Consider the following 16880-nt stretch of genomic DNA (forward strand, 5'->3'; position numbering starts at 1 on the left):
GGCAAGATTCTCTTATCTTGTTGACCTTCCTGCCCAGCATACCCTAATCTTGCCATTTCTAAACACTTCTTTTTATCCCACACCACTCACATCCCTTTTCACCTTCCAATCTCCCTTTGGTATCCATTCTGGAAAATAGATTCTCCAATGCACTCAAACTCCCAACTGCCTAGATTTTGGTCCTCCATTTGCCATAATATTTTTGCAACTACTCCCTCACCTCCAATTCTTATGCCCTTATTTATGGTGAAACTCTTACTCTTTCCTACATTGGTAATTCCCCAGTTATGACCCCACCATCTCCGCAGCTGCACTCCTGAAAACCCAAGGGGCATAGGTTGAATAATTTATATTTATATAGCACCTTTAACATTACAAAGTGTCCAAAGGAGCTTCACAGGAGCATTATAAAACTACCTATGACACTGTGCCACAATGTTATGATCTCAAGGAGAACTATTGATTTTTAAAAAGAAATTCAAACTCCCAGTTATTAATTGAATAATGCCACAAAATTTCACCTTTTAAACAAAATCTTTTACTGTACAAGAATTAAACAAAACAAGCGCTACTAACTGAACACTATATTTCATAAACCCTTATTTCTTAAGCCCGTAAATCTCAACAGGATACAAGCCGTTCTATTTTTATTTCCACACAAAAGTTGCCCTACACTTTCCAGTAACTTGAGGGCTCTTTCACTTATCCTAGGGTCAGACCAAGGGCTGCCACAGCTCTCAGGAATTCACCTTGATTCTCCTCAGTGTTCCAGCTATTCTGAGGTATGAGATTTCTTGGGGCCCTTCCATCAGCATCCAGCCAGGTGACCTTCCACCTTTCTTTAAGCACTTCAACTGTGGATACCCTAGCTCAAGCATGGGCTTCACTGCTTTCTTGCTCATTGAATCCAATTTCTGATAGTAGTTCTGGCCTAAAGCTGCTTTGAGCACTCACTCCCAGTAGCTCAGCCTCTTTGCCTGTTTGCAAGCTGTTCTAGCTCCATGCGCAAAACAGCCTGTGTCTGTGAAAAATCCCTGCAACCTATCCCCATAGTAACATGGCACCCCTGGGATGTCCGAGATAGAGATTTCAACTATTTACATTTCTTTTCAGAACATCCCTTTTGATTTAGGGACTGTCATGAATAACTTATACCCCTTATGAAGATAACTATAGATATCTTGTCCTCACTAAGACTCAGAACAGGGCCAGCCATTGTTTAGTGGTTTCCCACTTCCAACTCCAGCCTTATTATATAAGCACGTGCCACCATTTGAATAGCAATTACTTCAGGTCTGTTTACCAACCTCTCACCAGGTATTTTCATTCATACACTTAACAATTCAATCACCAAACTAAAATTTCTACTCCTAAAACATATGGATCATGAAAGAATCATGAAATTAGGCATTTTGGCTAATGAGATATTAGGTCAAATGACCAAAAGCTTGGTCAAAGAGGTGGGTTTTAATGAGTGTTGTACAGAAGGAAAGCAAGATAGATATTCAGAGAGCTATATGGAGGGTATTCCAGAGCTTGAGGCCTAGACAACTGAAGGTATGGCTACGAATAGCTGAGCAATTAGAATCAGGGCAACCATCCAGGTCAAAGCAGTCCACTTGATTGGCATCACATCCACAAACATTCACTCCCTCCACCACCAATGCACAGTAGCAGCAGTGTGTACCATCTACAAGATACACTGCACCTTCCAAACCCATAACCACTACCATCTAGAGGGGCAAGGTCAGCAGTTAGATGGGAACACCATGACCTGGAAGTTCCTCTTCAAGCTACTCACCATCCTGACTTGGGAATACGTCACCGTTCCTTCACTGTCACTGGGTCAAAATCTTGGAACTGCCTTCCTAACAACACTGTGGGTGTAATTACATTACATAGACTCCACCAGTTCAAGAAGGCAGCTCACCACCACCTTCTCAAGGGCAACTAGGCAATAAATGCTGGCCTAGCCAGTGAAGCCCACATCTTGCAAATGAAAAAAAAACTCAGGGATGTTCAAGAGGCCAGAATTAAGCAGATATCTCAGTGGGTTGTGGAGCTGAAGGAGATTACAGAAATAGGGAAAGTTGAGTGCATGGAGGGGTTTAAGAACAAGGATAAGGATTTTTAAATCAAGGAATTGCATGTCTCAGAGCCAATGTAGATCATCAAGCAGAACAGTGATAGGGTAACAGGACTTGCTGTGAGTTAAGACACAGGGAGAATTTTAGACAACCTCCAAGTTTACAGAATGTAGAAAGTGGAGAACCAGCCAGGAGTGAACACATCTGCTCCAACTAGGTTAGCCATCCAGTGACAAATTTGGCTGGACAATAACAAGCACCATCAGTTTTTACTCTCCCTCTTCAAACTGTTCACTATCCCCAGAACATCTTGAACACAAAAGGTAACTCCTGGCTTCTTTTCTCTACTTCCAACCATTTCCTCAAACACCTTATTCCTTCCCTTTCCACCCACATTTCTCCAATAATAAGCGTAAGCAGCTCATAGACTTCATTAATATTGGGACCATTCATTCAGTTGCTCTGCCATATTGTCTTCTTCCCCACCAAGCCAAACCATCATGGTATTCTCCTGCTCTAGCCTTTAACTGGCTCTACCTCCCTTCGTGCCCTCTACAAGCTCATCTAGTCCATAAGACCTATTTTGTCTCTCAATCAACTTCCCTTCCTGAACCCACACTAGTTAAGATTACAAATGGATCAGTTCACTCAGATACTGTCTCCCTCAATTTCCCATCATTCCCCTCACCTACTTTTAATAATAATTTAAAAAAAATCAACCTTCAGTCCCTCTGCTCTTACAAACTATTCCATCTCCAAATAACTTTTCCTCAAATCCTTGAATGTGAAGTCCTCCCAGATCAGTATGGGGTTTTCCCAGACCCCCTGATTGAATCTCTCTAAATCAGGTTTCTGCCCAGTCACAGCACTGGTCACAGATGACATCCTCCAATTCTGTTATTGCATTTAATCTTCAATAGCTCTGCAGCTTCTGACACAGTCAACAATACCTTTTTCCTTCAATTCCTCTCCTCCAATGTTTAACTAGGTGGACTGGCCTTGCTTTGTTCCACTCCTGCTTTTGCAATTGTAGCCTGAGTATCATTTTTCACCAGTTACGTCTAGATCACATGCACAGTCAACCTCCTCCCCTAGTTTATCCTGACTTAGCTGATCTCGGCTAATATCAGTCAAGGTGCCACAATTAGTTCCAGTATTCATGGACCGAGGAGGGAAAAATTCAGCCTAACTTTCTGCAGCTAATTACTGTGCAGTAACACAGTCTGGTATACAAACATCAGGTGAAGATGTGATTTGTTTTGGTTGCGATACTCCTCACCACAGTCAGATAATTGGCTGACCCTTGCAATGCCTGCTCATGTATGGTGGTGATACTGTACTTAACAGTCCAGAAGAGAAAGGAAACAAGTTGAAATTTTCAATTCATAGAATTAACTTGAAGAGTTTATTTTGTGACTTATAGTGCTATATTGTCATTGCCTAATCATTTGATGTTGTAATGAGCAATACTAACCTGAAAGAAAAACTCAGTCAATGTATTACGACATACTAGCATTCAACATGAACACCTGACCACAAGAGTTATGTACTTGTCTATTCACAAAGCACTGACATGTAGTTTTTTTTTTAGTAATATTCTATGCCTGAACATGTCTCATTTTATGCTTTATAGGATTTTTTTTTTAAAATCATACTTTATTATTTAATCAAAAAGAAATAGTGGTACAAGGCCCAGGTATATATTCAGTGATGGAACTAAAAAAAACTCCTGATGGTACTTAAAATTAAATGATCAATAATTGTGCTGATTTGATTTGGATTCCTTCCTCTGTTTCAATTTTCTAAATCAATTAACAATCTCAAAAAAATTACAGAAAGGAAATTCCAAGGAGACCTTTCTCTTCTCCCCAGAGAAAGAAAGAGATCCCATCCTCAAATTATCCTTGGTGTAAATTCCTGACATCCAGAATCATGAGTAACATAAACAATATGGGGAGAAAATAATTCTTTAGGATTTTCCCAAAAGCCATTAATGATTAGGATCATGAGATTCAAACATACTTTAGCAAAATTCCATGTTTGGCTAATTGCCAATTTACCATTAAATCCATACAACTAAAACATTCTTTGAAAAGTTCAGATAAGGCACAATAACCGACCTATTTCTGAAAATTTAATTTATATTCTAGCTACAAGATATCGCTCACCCACTGACTCAGTTATATCTCAAAGAATTCCATCAGATTTGTGAGATGTGATCTATTGCTTGTAAAGTGAGGTATACTTTTCCCCTTTTCTATCCTTTGTTCTCTAAAGTAAAAAAACAATGTTCTGTAAAATACCTTTGAGCATTTTTATCACTTTTTTTCAACTCTGCCAATTCCTCCCTTCTGTCCAAATGGAAAGCATCTGGATTCAATCAGATTCAAATCATCATGGTAGTATGCCTGAGTTTGGGTAATCAGCACTTGGTGCAGTGAGTTGATGCTTTAATGTACCACACTATGCCTGTAATGTATAACTCATTGATTCATGCACCATACCTTATTTTCTCTTTTACCATCAACATCTCTGATTCCCCATCTTTTTTTGTGGTACAGGTACCAGTCACCCTGTGGTGTCTGGCCTATGTGCCTTGACAGTGATTGTTATTAGGCAGTGCAATGGTAGTAATCACAACTGAAACTCATGCCCTCACCTTACATCTCTACATGGGTACTTCTAGCAAGGGTATTGATCAGGAGCAATTGATGGTGGCCAATTGATCCAATCTAGAAGAATTGAAGCTAATTGTTGGATTCTTACACAACCTCCCCATTTTTAGCTGAAATCAACTAATTCAGCAGTGACTGGCTTTCAAATCTTGGGGCCTTCCTGGCTAGTGTGACTTTAAGTAATCATTGGATAAGCTTGTTGAGTAAACAGCACAGCTGTCTTTTTCCTTCTGTTTTAGATGATGGAATTTCAAAGGTACATGATAATCCTCAGGTATAATATCTCTCTGTGAACATACTTTTAGAGAACTGTGTATTGCACCCTTTCCTATGTAGTCCAACCATCTTGCATGTATCAATTGTTTGTTATTTTGAAGCATATATGCAATTGATTTCCTTACATTTTATACATATGAAATTAATTTACTAGTTCTGAAACTGAAGCCTAGATTTTCTGATTGTAACACTAAAGGTGATAAAAGAATGGATTACATTTAGGTGTAATATATTAACTAAAAGAATTTTCTAATATTCTAATTTTCCTAATTTATCTTTTGAAGAGTCTCTCTGGACTTTAATATGTCACCTCCTTTGTATCTATAAGACCATAAGATGTAGGAGCAGGAGTAGGCCATTTGGCCCATTGAGTTTGCTCCACCAATCATTGAGATCATGGCTGATCTGATAATCCTCAATTCCACTTTCCTGCCCTTCCCCCATAATCCTTGATTCCCTTACTGATTAAAAATCTGTCTATAAGACCATAATAACCCACCTGGGTAAATAAAATGTTCTTTGATTTTTATGATATCAATTATCCATTTTTTTTTTGTTTCATTTTCTAATACTAGGCTAATAGAGAATTTACCTCCCAACACTGTGAAGTTTGCCAATAGTGTGGTAATCTACTGCTTTCTTCAGACTCACCAGGGGTAATTTTTGCTTTGGAAACAACGACACATTGACAATATAAATGTGTGCTCCAAACTTGCTGACCACTGGTAGATTCAAACATGCCTCTTTCTAATGACTGGTTGTAAAGTAGGATTAACAAGGGTGTACAATAAAACATTAACCCAGATCCATTCCAACTTCAGGACAAAGTATATTATTAGGGATGGCATTAGTTAAAGAGGAAATGTATCAAGGGGGAAAAATGGGGTGCAGATGTTCTTGAACAATTAAAAGCATAACTTCCACTTAGTTAGTAAATCAACATTTAGTATAGTACTGAATCATTCAGAACAGGAAGTGTTCCAGATTTGTTCATGGTTTGTGTTGAGGTAACAATAGAGTTTGTGCAATTGGCCTGAAAAAATTATGATGAAAAGAAGTAACTAAAACTCCTAAAATAAATGAATTTGAAAATGAGCTAATTGTTAATTTTGCATTCTGTCACTGGTAAAATTGGATAGTACAATCTACTAACCAAAATCAGTCTCCCCAATAGCTTAGTAGATAAATGCATCCCAAACATGGAACTAAGGAGGCTGCTGGCTTGATCCTTGATTTATTTTGATTTCAACTGGATTCTCAGTAAGAATCCTAACATGGTTTTTGCAGCTCTGAGCTAGGAAGCTGAATAATTCAGTCATAATTTCCATTACTGATTACCGCTAGAAAGTTCATTGACATTGGTCCAGGCAGTATTGTGTCCACTGGTGCTAGGCAGGGTTGGCAGGCAGCCTGCCAACAATCACTGATTTGGTCTCTCTCTCACAAAGAATGATCATTAGCCATTACCATACAACTGCACCCGGCATGAGTCAGTGCCTTCAGGAAAAGTGGGGGGAAAAAAGGACATGATTTTAAAAAAACTTAAATCAATAATATGGACACATTTCAAGAGCATAATGTACAATTACTGGACTACAAGTGCCATACATCCTCGTGATAAGTGATGCAAAATGACTTTCATTGAACCAGCACAGCATTGTTGTTTTGATGTAAAGCAACTGCAGTTCCAGCAATTTTTTCATACCATCTGTCTGGGTCATGCCTATAGCTGTTTGCTTCCTGTGTTGTTGTATAGTCCTGCCTGCTAGCACAGGATATAAACACATAACATTGCTGTGCATCAGCAGCCACGGATAATTGGATGCAATTTGAGTGACCTTTGACTGAGTGCGAATGACAAATCAAAGGTCAGCACTTTTAGTAATCTAGCTTGGCTTCCTGCACATTTCTACAGTTGATACTGGGCATGTAGGTAAAGAGATTTAGCAACGACAGCAACTGGAGGTAGGAAGAATGATTACTTTTTAATCCTTGGCACCAAAGATTTGATACCAAAAAAAATTAAGTTTTTAGAAGTATATCTAAACAAAATAAGCATTTAAATATTATGTTCTAAAGTACAAAAATGCCTGAAGCTTGCATTGTGTTATTGAGAAGAAGAGAATGCTATTTTTAAACTTCTGTATCAAATGATTAACCAAGCGAAAGCTTTTAAAATCAGTTGTATCAGCATAGCACAGCCATTGCTATGGGGTTCATTTTGCATGTTCATATTCGACATTTTTTAAAATTTGCTAATAAATTATAAGATGTAAGTTCTTTTCAAAGAATTGAATCATTTAAATTCAATTAAATTGTGGGTCATCTTTTGATGTGATTGATAATGTAAAGGTAATGTATGGAGAAAATTGTGTGCATTTCTTATTTAATAAGTTAATAAATCTTCACTTACTGCATTTTATTTGTAAAGGTTTTAGGATTCAGCGTCTTATTATACAGATTGCCTCTATACAGAGGGATAGTGGGGAATGATATCTGTTAAATAAGAATCATATTTTGCTGCTGAGCTGCATTATCTCTTGTGCTGATATCAGTCCTACTCAGCATTTTCCATGCTAATAATCAGAATTGCTTTCCACATGCTGTTTTTTTTTTCCTTCCGCATCTGACAGGCTGATGGAGGTTTAAATCTAGCAGCAGCAGTCAGCTGAAGGAGGCCCTAAACCACCAGAGACAAATGTGGAACCAGGAGAAGGCAAAATTAGAATGTAAGTACATTTCAGAATATATAATTGCAAAAACAAATGTCCATAATGTTCTAGACACATGCCAAACATTGCAGAATAGTATTATATGAAATATACAAACACCTTATCAACCATTATTCATTACTAAGAATCTAGATTATTGACAATCTTCCTTTAACTATTATAATATGAGGGAAACAATCTTTTTTGAGTAATTCTGAAACTACGAAAAATCAGGAAAAATATTCTGGAGCTGATATGACCTTGCTGCCCTCAATTTTCTTTCATTCATTGAAATTTATGCTTTGTCATTAAAATTGATGTAATGTCCTGATGTTTATTTCATGATATTCAAAAGATTATGATTTTATTTACTTCATTCTTTCATCAACGCAACTGTAGAAAATGTTCAGCTTCTGCTATGAAAGGATTTAAAATATGTGAAGATTGTAACTAGAAATTGTTTTCCAATATAATGCATAAATATACTGGGGTAAAGCTTCTAGTCATAACACTCAGATTGATTTTATTACTTTCTGAATCATCTTCAGTCTCTGTTTGAATGTTAGAGGTTATATATAGCTGTGCAGTGGAAAAATGCTAAGTATTTTTCTTGCATATGAAACTTGAATGGTTTCCTTAAGATATGGAATTTATATTTAAGACTGTTGATCTTGCCTTTTCTGTGGTAGCTAGAGTATGCAGTTGTTCTGAAGAATTGTTAGAATTATTTAATGTTTGACAATTGTGTTAGTGCCTTCTATCCACAGTAATCCCAAAGGTCATGAACATCTGAAGCTCTAATGTTTTAAAACTGTAAGTTAAACAGTCTAAAGGAAAGGTATGTGGCACCATGTCTCCAATACAAATGTACCATAAAAATAGCTGATTATCTTTTTTTAAAGGTGTAGAAATCCTGACTTATTGGAAATATGTGCACATAGTATTTCACCCCCTGAATAACATTGAACATGTGCCAAAAAGGAAATGTGGATGGTGCAGTGAGTTACCTTTTCACTTTTGGAATTTAGATTTAATTGTAGATGGATGGGATGAGAGTTAAAGGAGTTTAGGATGCCTTGAGCAAGATTCAAAATGGCGATAAGTCGACAGCACAAAGCACTTCAATTGAAAAATTTATTCAGAGATGCTTTGAGAATAGTCAGAATGGGAAATAGAAATGTCAGACTGGTGCATTAGAAGGCTCTTTTCTGATCTGCAACTATTCCTTGTTTACCTGACCTGAGAGAGCACCTAGGGAGATGTATCGGGTGCTGTACCATGAACCTATTTTATATGGTACCTAAGGAAGTAAAGTTTAGTAGGATGGAATAGAAGGGCCTTTTCCCTGCCTCCAACACGTACTAAACATAACCTGGGAATGTTTGATGCAGATACAGGATGAAATTATGGACAATTTTCTAATTCCCAGCACTGACATCCTTTCCCTTGACAAGCACATAGATGAGAAACATGCCTGTCTGGAAGTGTATTAATGGGAAAAGGAGCTGTAATCTCAAATATTAGGGGACACAATTCAGAATTGAGAAAATTCAGAGTAAATTGGGAGAATGGGAGAATGTTTTAAGCAAACTGTAATGGATTTGAGATTTAGAGTGTCAGCCGTGGTTCAGTTGGTAGCACTGCTGCCTCTGAATTGCAAGTCTCTGGGTTCAAATCCCACTCCAGGGCTTGAGCACAAAAACAGGGCAATAGTGAGGGAGTCTTTCAAGTGAGGCATTAAACTGAGGCCTGCTAGGGTGAATGTAAAATAGCCCATGGCACTGTTTTGACAAAGAGCAGGAAAATTATTCTTGGTATCCTAGCTGATGTAGATGCAAATTGTCTCCCTGCATTTTCTACATCGCAATAGTAAATACGCTTAAGTGCTTCATTGGCTGCAAAGTGCTTTGGAATGTTTGATGGTCATCAAAAAATATGTAGTCTTTCTCTTTTTTGTGTGTTATACATCATGATGAATACCATTAAAATGTTCAATAAACAGATACAAGAAGCAATTGGATATATTTCTGGCGAGAGAAGGGATTGATGGCTATGATGCGAAGGTGATTGCTCAGGTAGGTTTTCGTACAGTACTGGACTGATCTGTCAGGCCTAGACCTTTGCTAATTTCAATTCCAGTCAATTCTTATTTTTTACGTTAATGAAAGGTACAGATGGAGTTTATCTTTCCTAGCTCCATACATATGAACACAAAATACATAGCACAGATAGGTATTGCACAACTGAGAATTTTAGAAACATGTTCAACTTGATGGGACGTAAAATTTCAAGTGAGTACAGTTAATAATCAAAGTTCATTCTATTGAGAAGAAAAGCTTCTAACATTGAAAATTTTTTGTAAACTTTTGAATTTCAAAATTGTAATTATTTAATGGCTGAGTTACTAAATAAGCTACCTGTTGGAACAGTGCTGGGAAGATCCTTGTTTCTTGTGCATCCTGAGTTAGTTATTACCAATGAAAGCAGGAATAATTGATCTCAGTGCTTCTGGCAGAAAGGTAAAATCAGCCAGGTCCTCTGCTTTTGATCACTCTGCTAGGATATAGCTCCATGTTATGCAGTAGCTCTCCATGGGCCTATCTAGACTAGGCAATGAGTGTCAGTAGGCTGTTTGATATGGAGGGGTTGGGGGCCACCAAAGCCTTATCTGATCTCTGCATAATGCTCTTTCCAGCAGCTGGAAATGGATTTTGACTAATTGTGTCAACCCTGGCGAATTTTTCTTCTTAGTCCAAAAATGCTGTGACCAATGCTTGCACTGCTGCTGCCACTCTGGTTGAGATCACTTAACTCAGTGCAGTTGTCTAATCATAGTTGGGATCTTCTAAGTACATAATCAATCTGTTCCACATTAATTATTACATTTATCAACTGAGGATTAAGGATACAGGAATCATGGGGGTTGGGTCATTTATATCATACAATCATGTAATTTGCAAGTGATTATATGTTTACAAATAAGTGATTAAAATCATTTTTCATAATAAATGCAGGTTCCAAATTTTGGGTAGAAGTTTGATACCATATTTAATAAGATCATAAGAATTAGGAGCAGGAGTAGGCCATTGAACCCATCAAGCCTGCTCCACCATTCAATAAGATTATGGCTGATCTGATTGTGGCCTTAACTCCACTTTCCTGCCTGCCTCATAATCCTTGATTCCCTTGTAGATCAAAAATCTGTCCATCTCAGCCTTGGATATATTCAATCACCTAGCCCCCACTGCACCCAGGATAGGGAATTCCACAGAATAACCTCCCTTTGAGAGAAGAAATTCCTCCTCACTCCATCGTAAACAGGAGACACCTTATTTTGAAACTCTGCTCACTAGTTCAAGATGAGGGGAAGCATCCTCCCAGTACCTACCCTGTCAAGTCACCTCAGAATCCTATATGTTTCAATGAGATCAATGGTTCAGGATGAAGCATCACCAATCAGGGGGAGATCATGTCTAACAAACTTGATTGAATTTTTTGAGGAGATGATTAGGTGTGTAGATGAGGGTATTGCAGTTGATGTAGTCTACATGGACTTCAGTAAGGCTTTTGACAAGGTCTTGCATGGGAGACTGGTCAAGAAGATAAGAGCCCATGCGATCCAGGGCAATTTGGCAAATTCGATCCAAAATTGGCTTAGTGGCAGAAGGTAGAGGGTGATGGTCGAAAGTTGTTTTTGTGACTGGAAGCCTGTGTCCAGTGGCGTACCATAGGGTTCGGTGCTGGGTCCCTTGCTGTCTGTAGTGTACGTTAATGGTCTAGACATGAATGTAGAAGATATGATCAGTAAGTTCGCAGATGATACAAAAATTGGAGGTGTGGTAAATAGCAAGGAGGAAAGGACGATGTAAACGGGCTGAACTGTGGCAAATAGAATTTAATCCTGAAAAATGTGAGGTGATGCATTTTGGGAGGTCTAGCAAGGCAGGGGAATACACAATCATTGGTAGTACCCTACAAAGTACAGGGTATCAGAGGGACCTTGGTGCACTTGTCATAGATCCCTGAAGGCAGCAGGACAGGCAGATAAGGTGGTTAAGAAGGCATATGGGATACTTGCCTTTATTAGTCAAGACATTGAATACAAGAGCAGGGAGGTTATGATGGAGCTGTATAAAACATTAGTTACTCCACATCTGGAGTACTGTGTGCAGTTTTGGTCGCCATGCAATGAGGAGGATGTGGTTGCACTGGAGAAGGTGCAGAGGAGATTCACCAGGATGTTGCCTGGGTTGGAGAGTTTCAGCTATGAAGGGAGATTAGATAGGCTGGGGTTGTTTTCCTGAGAGCAGAGAAGGCTGAGGGGGACCTGATTGAGGTGTACAAAATTATGAGGTGCATGGGTAGGGTAGATGGGAAGAAACGTTTCCCCTTAGTAGAGGGGTCAATAACCAGGGGGCATAGCTTTAAGGTAAGGGGCAGGAGGTTTAGAGGGGATTTGAGGAAAAGATCTTTCACTCAGAGGGTGGGGCTTATCTGTAACTCACTGCCTGAAAGGTTGGTAGATTTGGAAACCCTCACAACATTTAAAAAGTATTTAGATGAACACTTCAAATGCCATAGTATAAAAGGCTAAGGGCCAAATGCTGGAAAATGGGATTAGAGTAGATAGGGGCTTGATGACCAGCGTGGACACGATGGTCTGAAGGGTCTCTTTCCGTGCTGTAAAACTCTATGACTCAGACAATGAGCCGAAGACCTGCCTTTGGGCAATGGACATGTGAATGAATGTATGAAATAATTGAGACCCCTGCACTGAATCCTGTGACACTCCATTAGTTACAGTTTGCCAATCTGAAATTACTCATTTAGCCAACTCTATTTTCTTACAGTTAGTCAATCCCCTATTCATGCTAATTTTTTACCCCCAACAATAGTAACCCTTGTAGATCCACCATAGTTCAGAATGTCTGCCACCTACACAATTTCTGCTTTATTTGGACTTGAGGGCCTGGAAAATCTTTTATCTCAGTAGAAGTCACCCTTACACTTTTGAAGGGAATTCTTGGTGCAAAGTTTTCTACTTGCTTTGGTGCTTCACTTATGTTTCAAGATAAGAAATGAGAGCAGCAATGGGTCAAACAGTCCCCTGAGCCTGCTGCAATTTTAAACATAAGAATTGGCATCACTAAGGAGCACACTGTGCAACAGAGTATGTTACTTTCAATGGGTTTGTGAGTCATATTAGGAAATTGTTATATAACAGGATCTGGTGTCAGGCCAATGCTTGTCAGACCAGTACTTGTATGGTGCAATGCACATTCTTTAGGCTCAAGATATACTCTATCTCTCTGCCCAATGAAAAGGGGACTCAATTTCAAAATTCAGCCAATACTGTAAGTGTGAGATTGGTGAAGAAATTGCAGGAAATACTGGGAAGATCGGTTAACATTATTAAATAGAAGGGACAGATTTGACATTTTGGGTGTGTACTCTTCATTAGAACAGCTTTGATGAAGGTTACACACATGAGCATTAGAAATAAAAACAAAAAATGCTGGAAATACTCCACACGACCAATAGTATCAGTGAAGAGAAGAACAGCCAATGTTTCAGGTTGCTGACCTTTCACCAGAGCTGGGAAAAGTTAGAAATGTAATAGGTTTCAAGCAGGTGAAAGGAGCTTGAGAGGGCAGTGGTTGTTGGGGGGGTGGGGTGGGGCGGCGGGGGTGGTGGCGGGCGGGTGGTGGTGTGGGGCGGGCTGGTGGGGTGTACAGGGCAGAGAGGCTGCAACTTTCTTTTCTCGTGCTAGTGAAGGAGTACTCTGACTCTTCCTGACTCTGCAAAGAAAAGCTCTTGGGCTATCTCTGTTGTCTGCCAACCTACTTCAGCCTGGCAGGAAGGTGATTGCAGCTTCCCAGTTCAGGCCCTGGTTAAAATGCAATCAAGTTTCCATTGATGTATAAGACCCCATTTGTATAAGTTCATGAGGACAACCCCTCTGCACCCCCTAACTTGCTTTAGGCAGTTGCCATATCTGCCTAAGGAACCCTGTAGGCTGGAATGCCTCAAAAATGTTGAGTACCAACATGTTCCCACCCTGTTTGCACTGAGCAACTGGGGTTCTAGAAGGGATACAGCAAAGGTTCGCCAGAATGATATTTCATGAACTTGGTTTATATTCCCTTGAGCTTAGAAAGTTAAGGTTTGATCTAATTGAGGTATTTACACTAATAGAATTCAGGGGGAGATACAGAGCAACCATTTCTGCTGATGGAAGAATCCAGACAAGGGGGAATAATCAGAAAATCAGAGCTGGGTCATTTAGGAATGAAACCTGGAAGGACATTTCACTCAAATGATTGTGGAAATTTGGAACCTCCCCCCAACAAAAGGTTATGGATGCGGGGTCAATTGAAATTTTTAAGACTGTGATTGCAAGATTTTTGCTGGATAAAAGTACCAAGGGATATGAATCAAATATTTAAATTGAATAGTGGAACATGCTTGAGGGGTTAAGTGGCTAACTCCTGTTCCTATTTTCCAGAGTATTACCAGCCTTTTGTGCTTTTCTTGTTTAATGTGTGAATCGAGGCAGTGAGTATTCGACAAACTAGGGATAAATATTGGTCATTATGCTAGGGAGAGCCCAGTGTCATGGGATTATTTTATGTTTATCTGATGAGAAACAGGACCTTGATTTAATGCCTCATTAATGATGTGATATTACAAAAATGCAGCTCCCACTCAGTACAACATTGAAGTGTCAGCCTAGATAATATGCTCAAGTCCAAGAGGCGGCCTTGAACTCAGAGACAAGATTGCCATTACTGATCCAAGTGTAACATTAAAGTAGGAATGAGCTTCTTTTGCCATCCTTGTCAATGTGCTCTTAAATTGTAATACTTTAATGGCCAGCCTAGGATTAGCATTCTAGTTCATTGCGAAACCACTTATCTTTCAAGATTTAAATTAAAATATTCACTTCTTAGGGTAGTGAAAAACAAATATAGTGCAAAAACTGATTGCTATCATTTGAAATATGTGCCATACATATTATGTTGGAGCAAAAGCTAGCTTGATTTTTAACCTGGTCTCGAAGACTATGTATTGCTTCAGGGAATTAATTTACTAGTAAAGCCATTGGTGGACCTGGGAAAAACTAATTTTTGAGTTTTTTTTTTCTTTCGATTTACAAATCACTGTTATGATTCTGATATATGTATTTTTAAAAATGTAATAAAGTACCTCTCTCTGTTTAAGAATAGCAGATTCTACACAATAGGTTGGATGCTAGGCTGCCTCTACATGGTGGTTTGAAGGCGTAAGACACAAAGAACAGAATAAAAGACAACAATAAGTGTATAGGCATCTTTCTTCACTAAAATCACCCACCCACACTGTCAGATGTCATTGAACAGAAGGTGTGAAAACAGGGGTGAAAAATATATTAAAAAATAAACATGTTTTTGCTGCAATATATTGCTATCATTTGAGAAATGTATGATATAAATCCACAGTTTTTGTGCTATGTCTTTTATTCAGTAAACAAAGAGATGTATGTATTATTTTAAATCTTGAATGATAAGTGGTTCTTCCAACTGTTGTGATCCCAGATAAATCCTCAATTTTGTTATGGTCTCATTTGAGACCACTCACATTTTTATTTAAACAAGAAGAAATCTGAAATCCCAGTTATTTACTGAGAGAATGGAGCCACAAGGTTCCACAATTCAAACCAAAAGAATTTTTTTACTATACAAGAGTCAAGCAAAGCAAACACTAAATAGGTAACCACCTATATTCTAAAACCCAGAATCAATATAAGTTAAACATGGATTAACAAGCAAATTGTTGTTGATCATAAATTACACATTAAATGGCAGATACAACTAAGACAGATCTTATGAATTGGCTCAGCATTCCACTCAGCAATCTCAGTCACAAGGTCCTTCAAAACTCTCAAATAATTTCAGCTCCTCCTTTCCCAGGAACTTAACCTGGTCTCCAGCTGACAGCAGTGTGCAACCAACTTGAATTTCATAGGCACAGTCTTCACCAAAAATGGCACACATCAGCAGAACCTTCTCAACTCTGCTTATGATGTTTTGGATGGCATAGATACACCAATGTTATCTTCAAGTAACAGAGCTGCAGAAACTGTAGACTTACTTATTCTTGATCTAGCCTCTGACTTCTTGCGCCTGCCTGTACTGCACCATTGGAATCATCATTTATTGAGCTCTGATGACTTTCAACCAGTTCCAAGCTCCCCAGAAATTTTGGTTTCCAATCTCGGTTTCAGTTTTAGATTTCACTGGAAACTGCAAGGCCTTCAGTTTCCGCTCTCGGGTTCTCTTTTCAATTTGGGCCTGTCTCAAAAAATAAAAGCTTTGTAATCATAGATTCCATCACACAATGAACTAGAAATTTTTATACTGCCTACAATTGACAAACAGTTAAGCTACAAATGCACACTATGCATTCCAGGATCACTTCTGTTTGAAGCTGATGCTACCAGTGCTGTGATATTCATCTCATTTACAATTTTCGGATGATTCCAGAGTGCAAGATTAAGTGCTTGTCTACTATCACCCAGAAGTCCCTGTCACTTTTGTCTTTAGCTATTTCTTTAAGATTTATAGTGGACATTAGGCAGGCTCAGGCTCTATATGCATTACAACTTTGACTTTCATTTTCTGGCTATTGACCTGCGCAACAAAAAAAGCAGAGACTTAAGTAAATACAACAAACGGATATGTGACTTCTGAATTCCAAGGCACTGCCAGCAGTTGTTGACAGGCTGTGGTTAGAAAAGGCCTCCAGCCTGCTGTAACCAATTTTTCCCCCAAAGTGTGATTTTTTTTTTCACATGAGAAAAGATCATTCTTTGTCTATGGGCAATCCTTGTTTATATTGAAAATTTATTTCAATTAGTTCCTGACTTCAGCCCAGACTCACACCCACACTGTATACTTCACCTACAAAGAAAACAACTTGTTGGGAGTCATGAAAGTTGGCCAGCTCAGCCTGCTTCTTAAAGGGAGTTTATTGTTTGAGTCACTGTTAAAATATATTGCATTTACAAATACATATTATTGCATTTTGCTCCATGTATTAATTGATTTTACTTTGTGATCTGTCACGTTTGCACTTTGTTTCTCCCTGTTGTT

At 38.6% G+C, this 16880-nt stretch overlaps 1 protein-coding gene across 1 annotated transcript in view; it reads left to right on the forward strand.

Moving 5' to 3' along the window:
- Positions 1-6924: 6924 nt before the first annotated feature.
- dnajc6 (DnaJ (Hsp40) homolog, subfamily C, member 6) overlaps positions 6925-16880 on the forward strand; it is a 112163-nt gene continuing 102207 nt past the window's right edge. The window contains exons 1-2 of the mRNA XM_041208383.1: positions 6925-7003; positions 7672-7767. Coding sequence (XP_041064317.1) covers positions 7737-7767 — 31 coding nt within the window. The 5' untranslated portion in view covers positions 6925-7003; positions 7672-7736. The remainder of the gene's footprint in view (positions 7004-7671; positions 7768-16880) is intronic.

Source organism: Carcharodon carcharias, chromosome 16 (assembly GCF_017639515.1).
Source record: "Carcharodon carcharias isolate sCarCar2 chromosome 16, sCarCar2.pri, whole genome shotgun sequence".
In the NCBI taxonomy this organism is placed as follows: Eukaryota; Metazoa; Chordata; class Chondrichthyes; order Lamniformes; family Lamnidae; genus Carcharodon; species Carcharodon carcharias.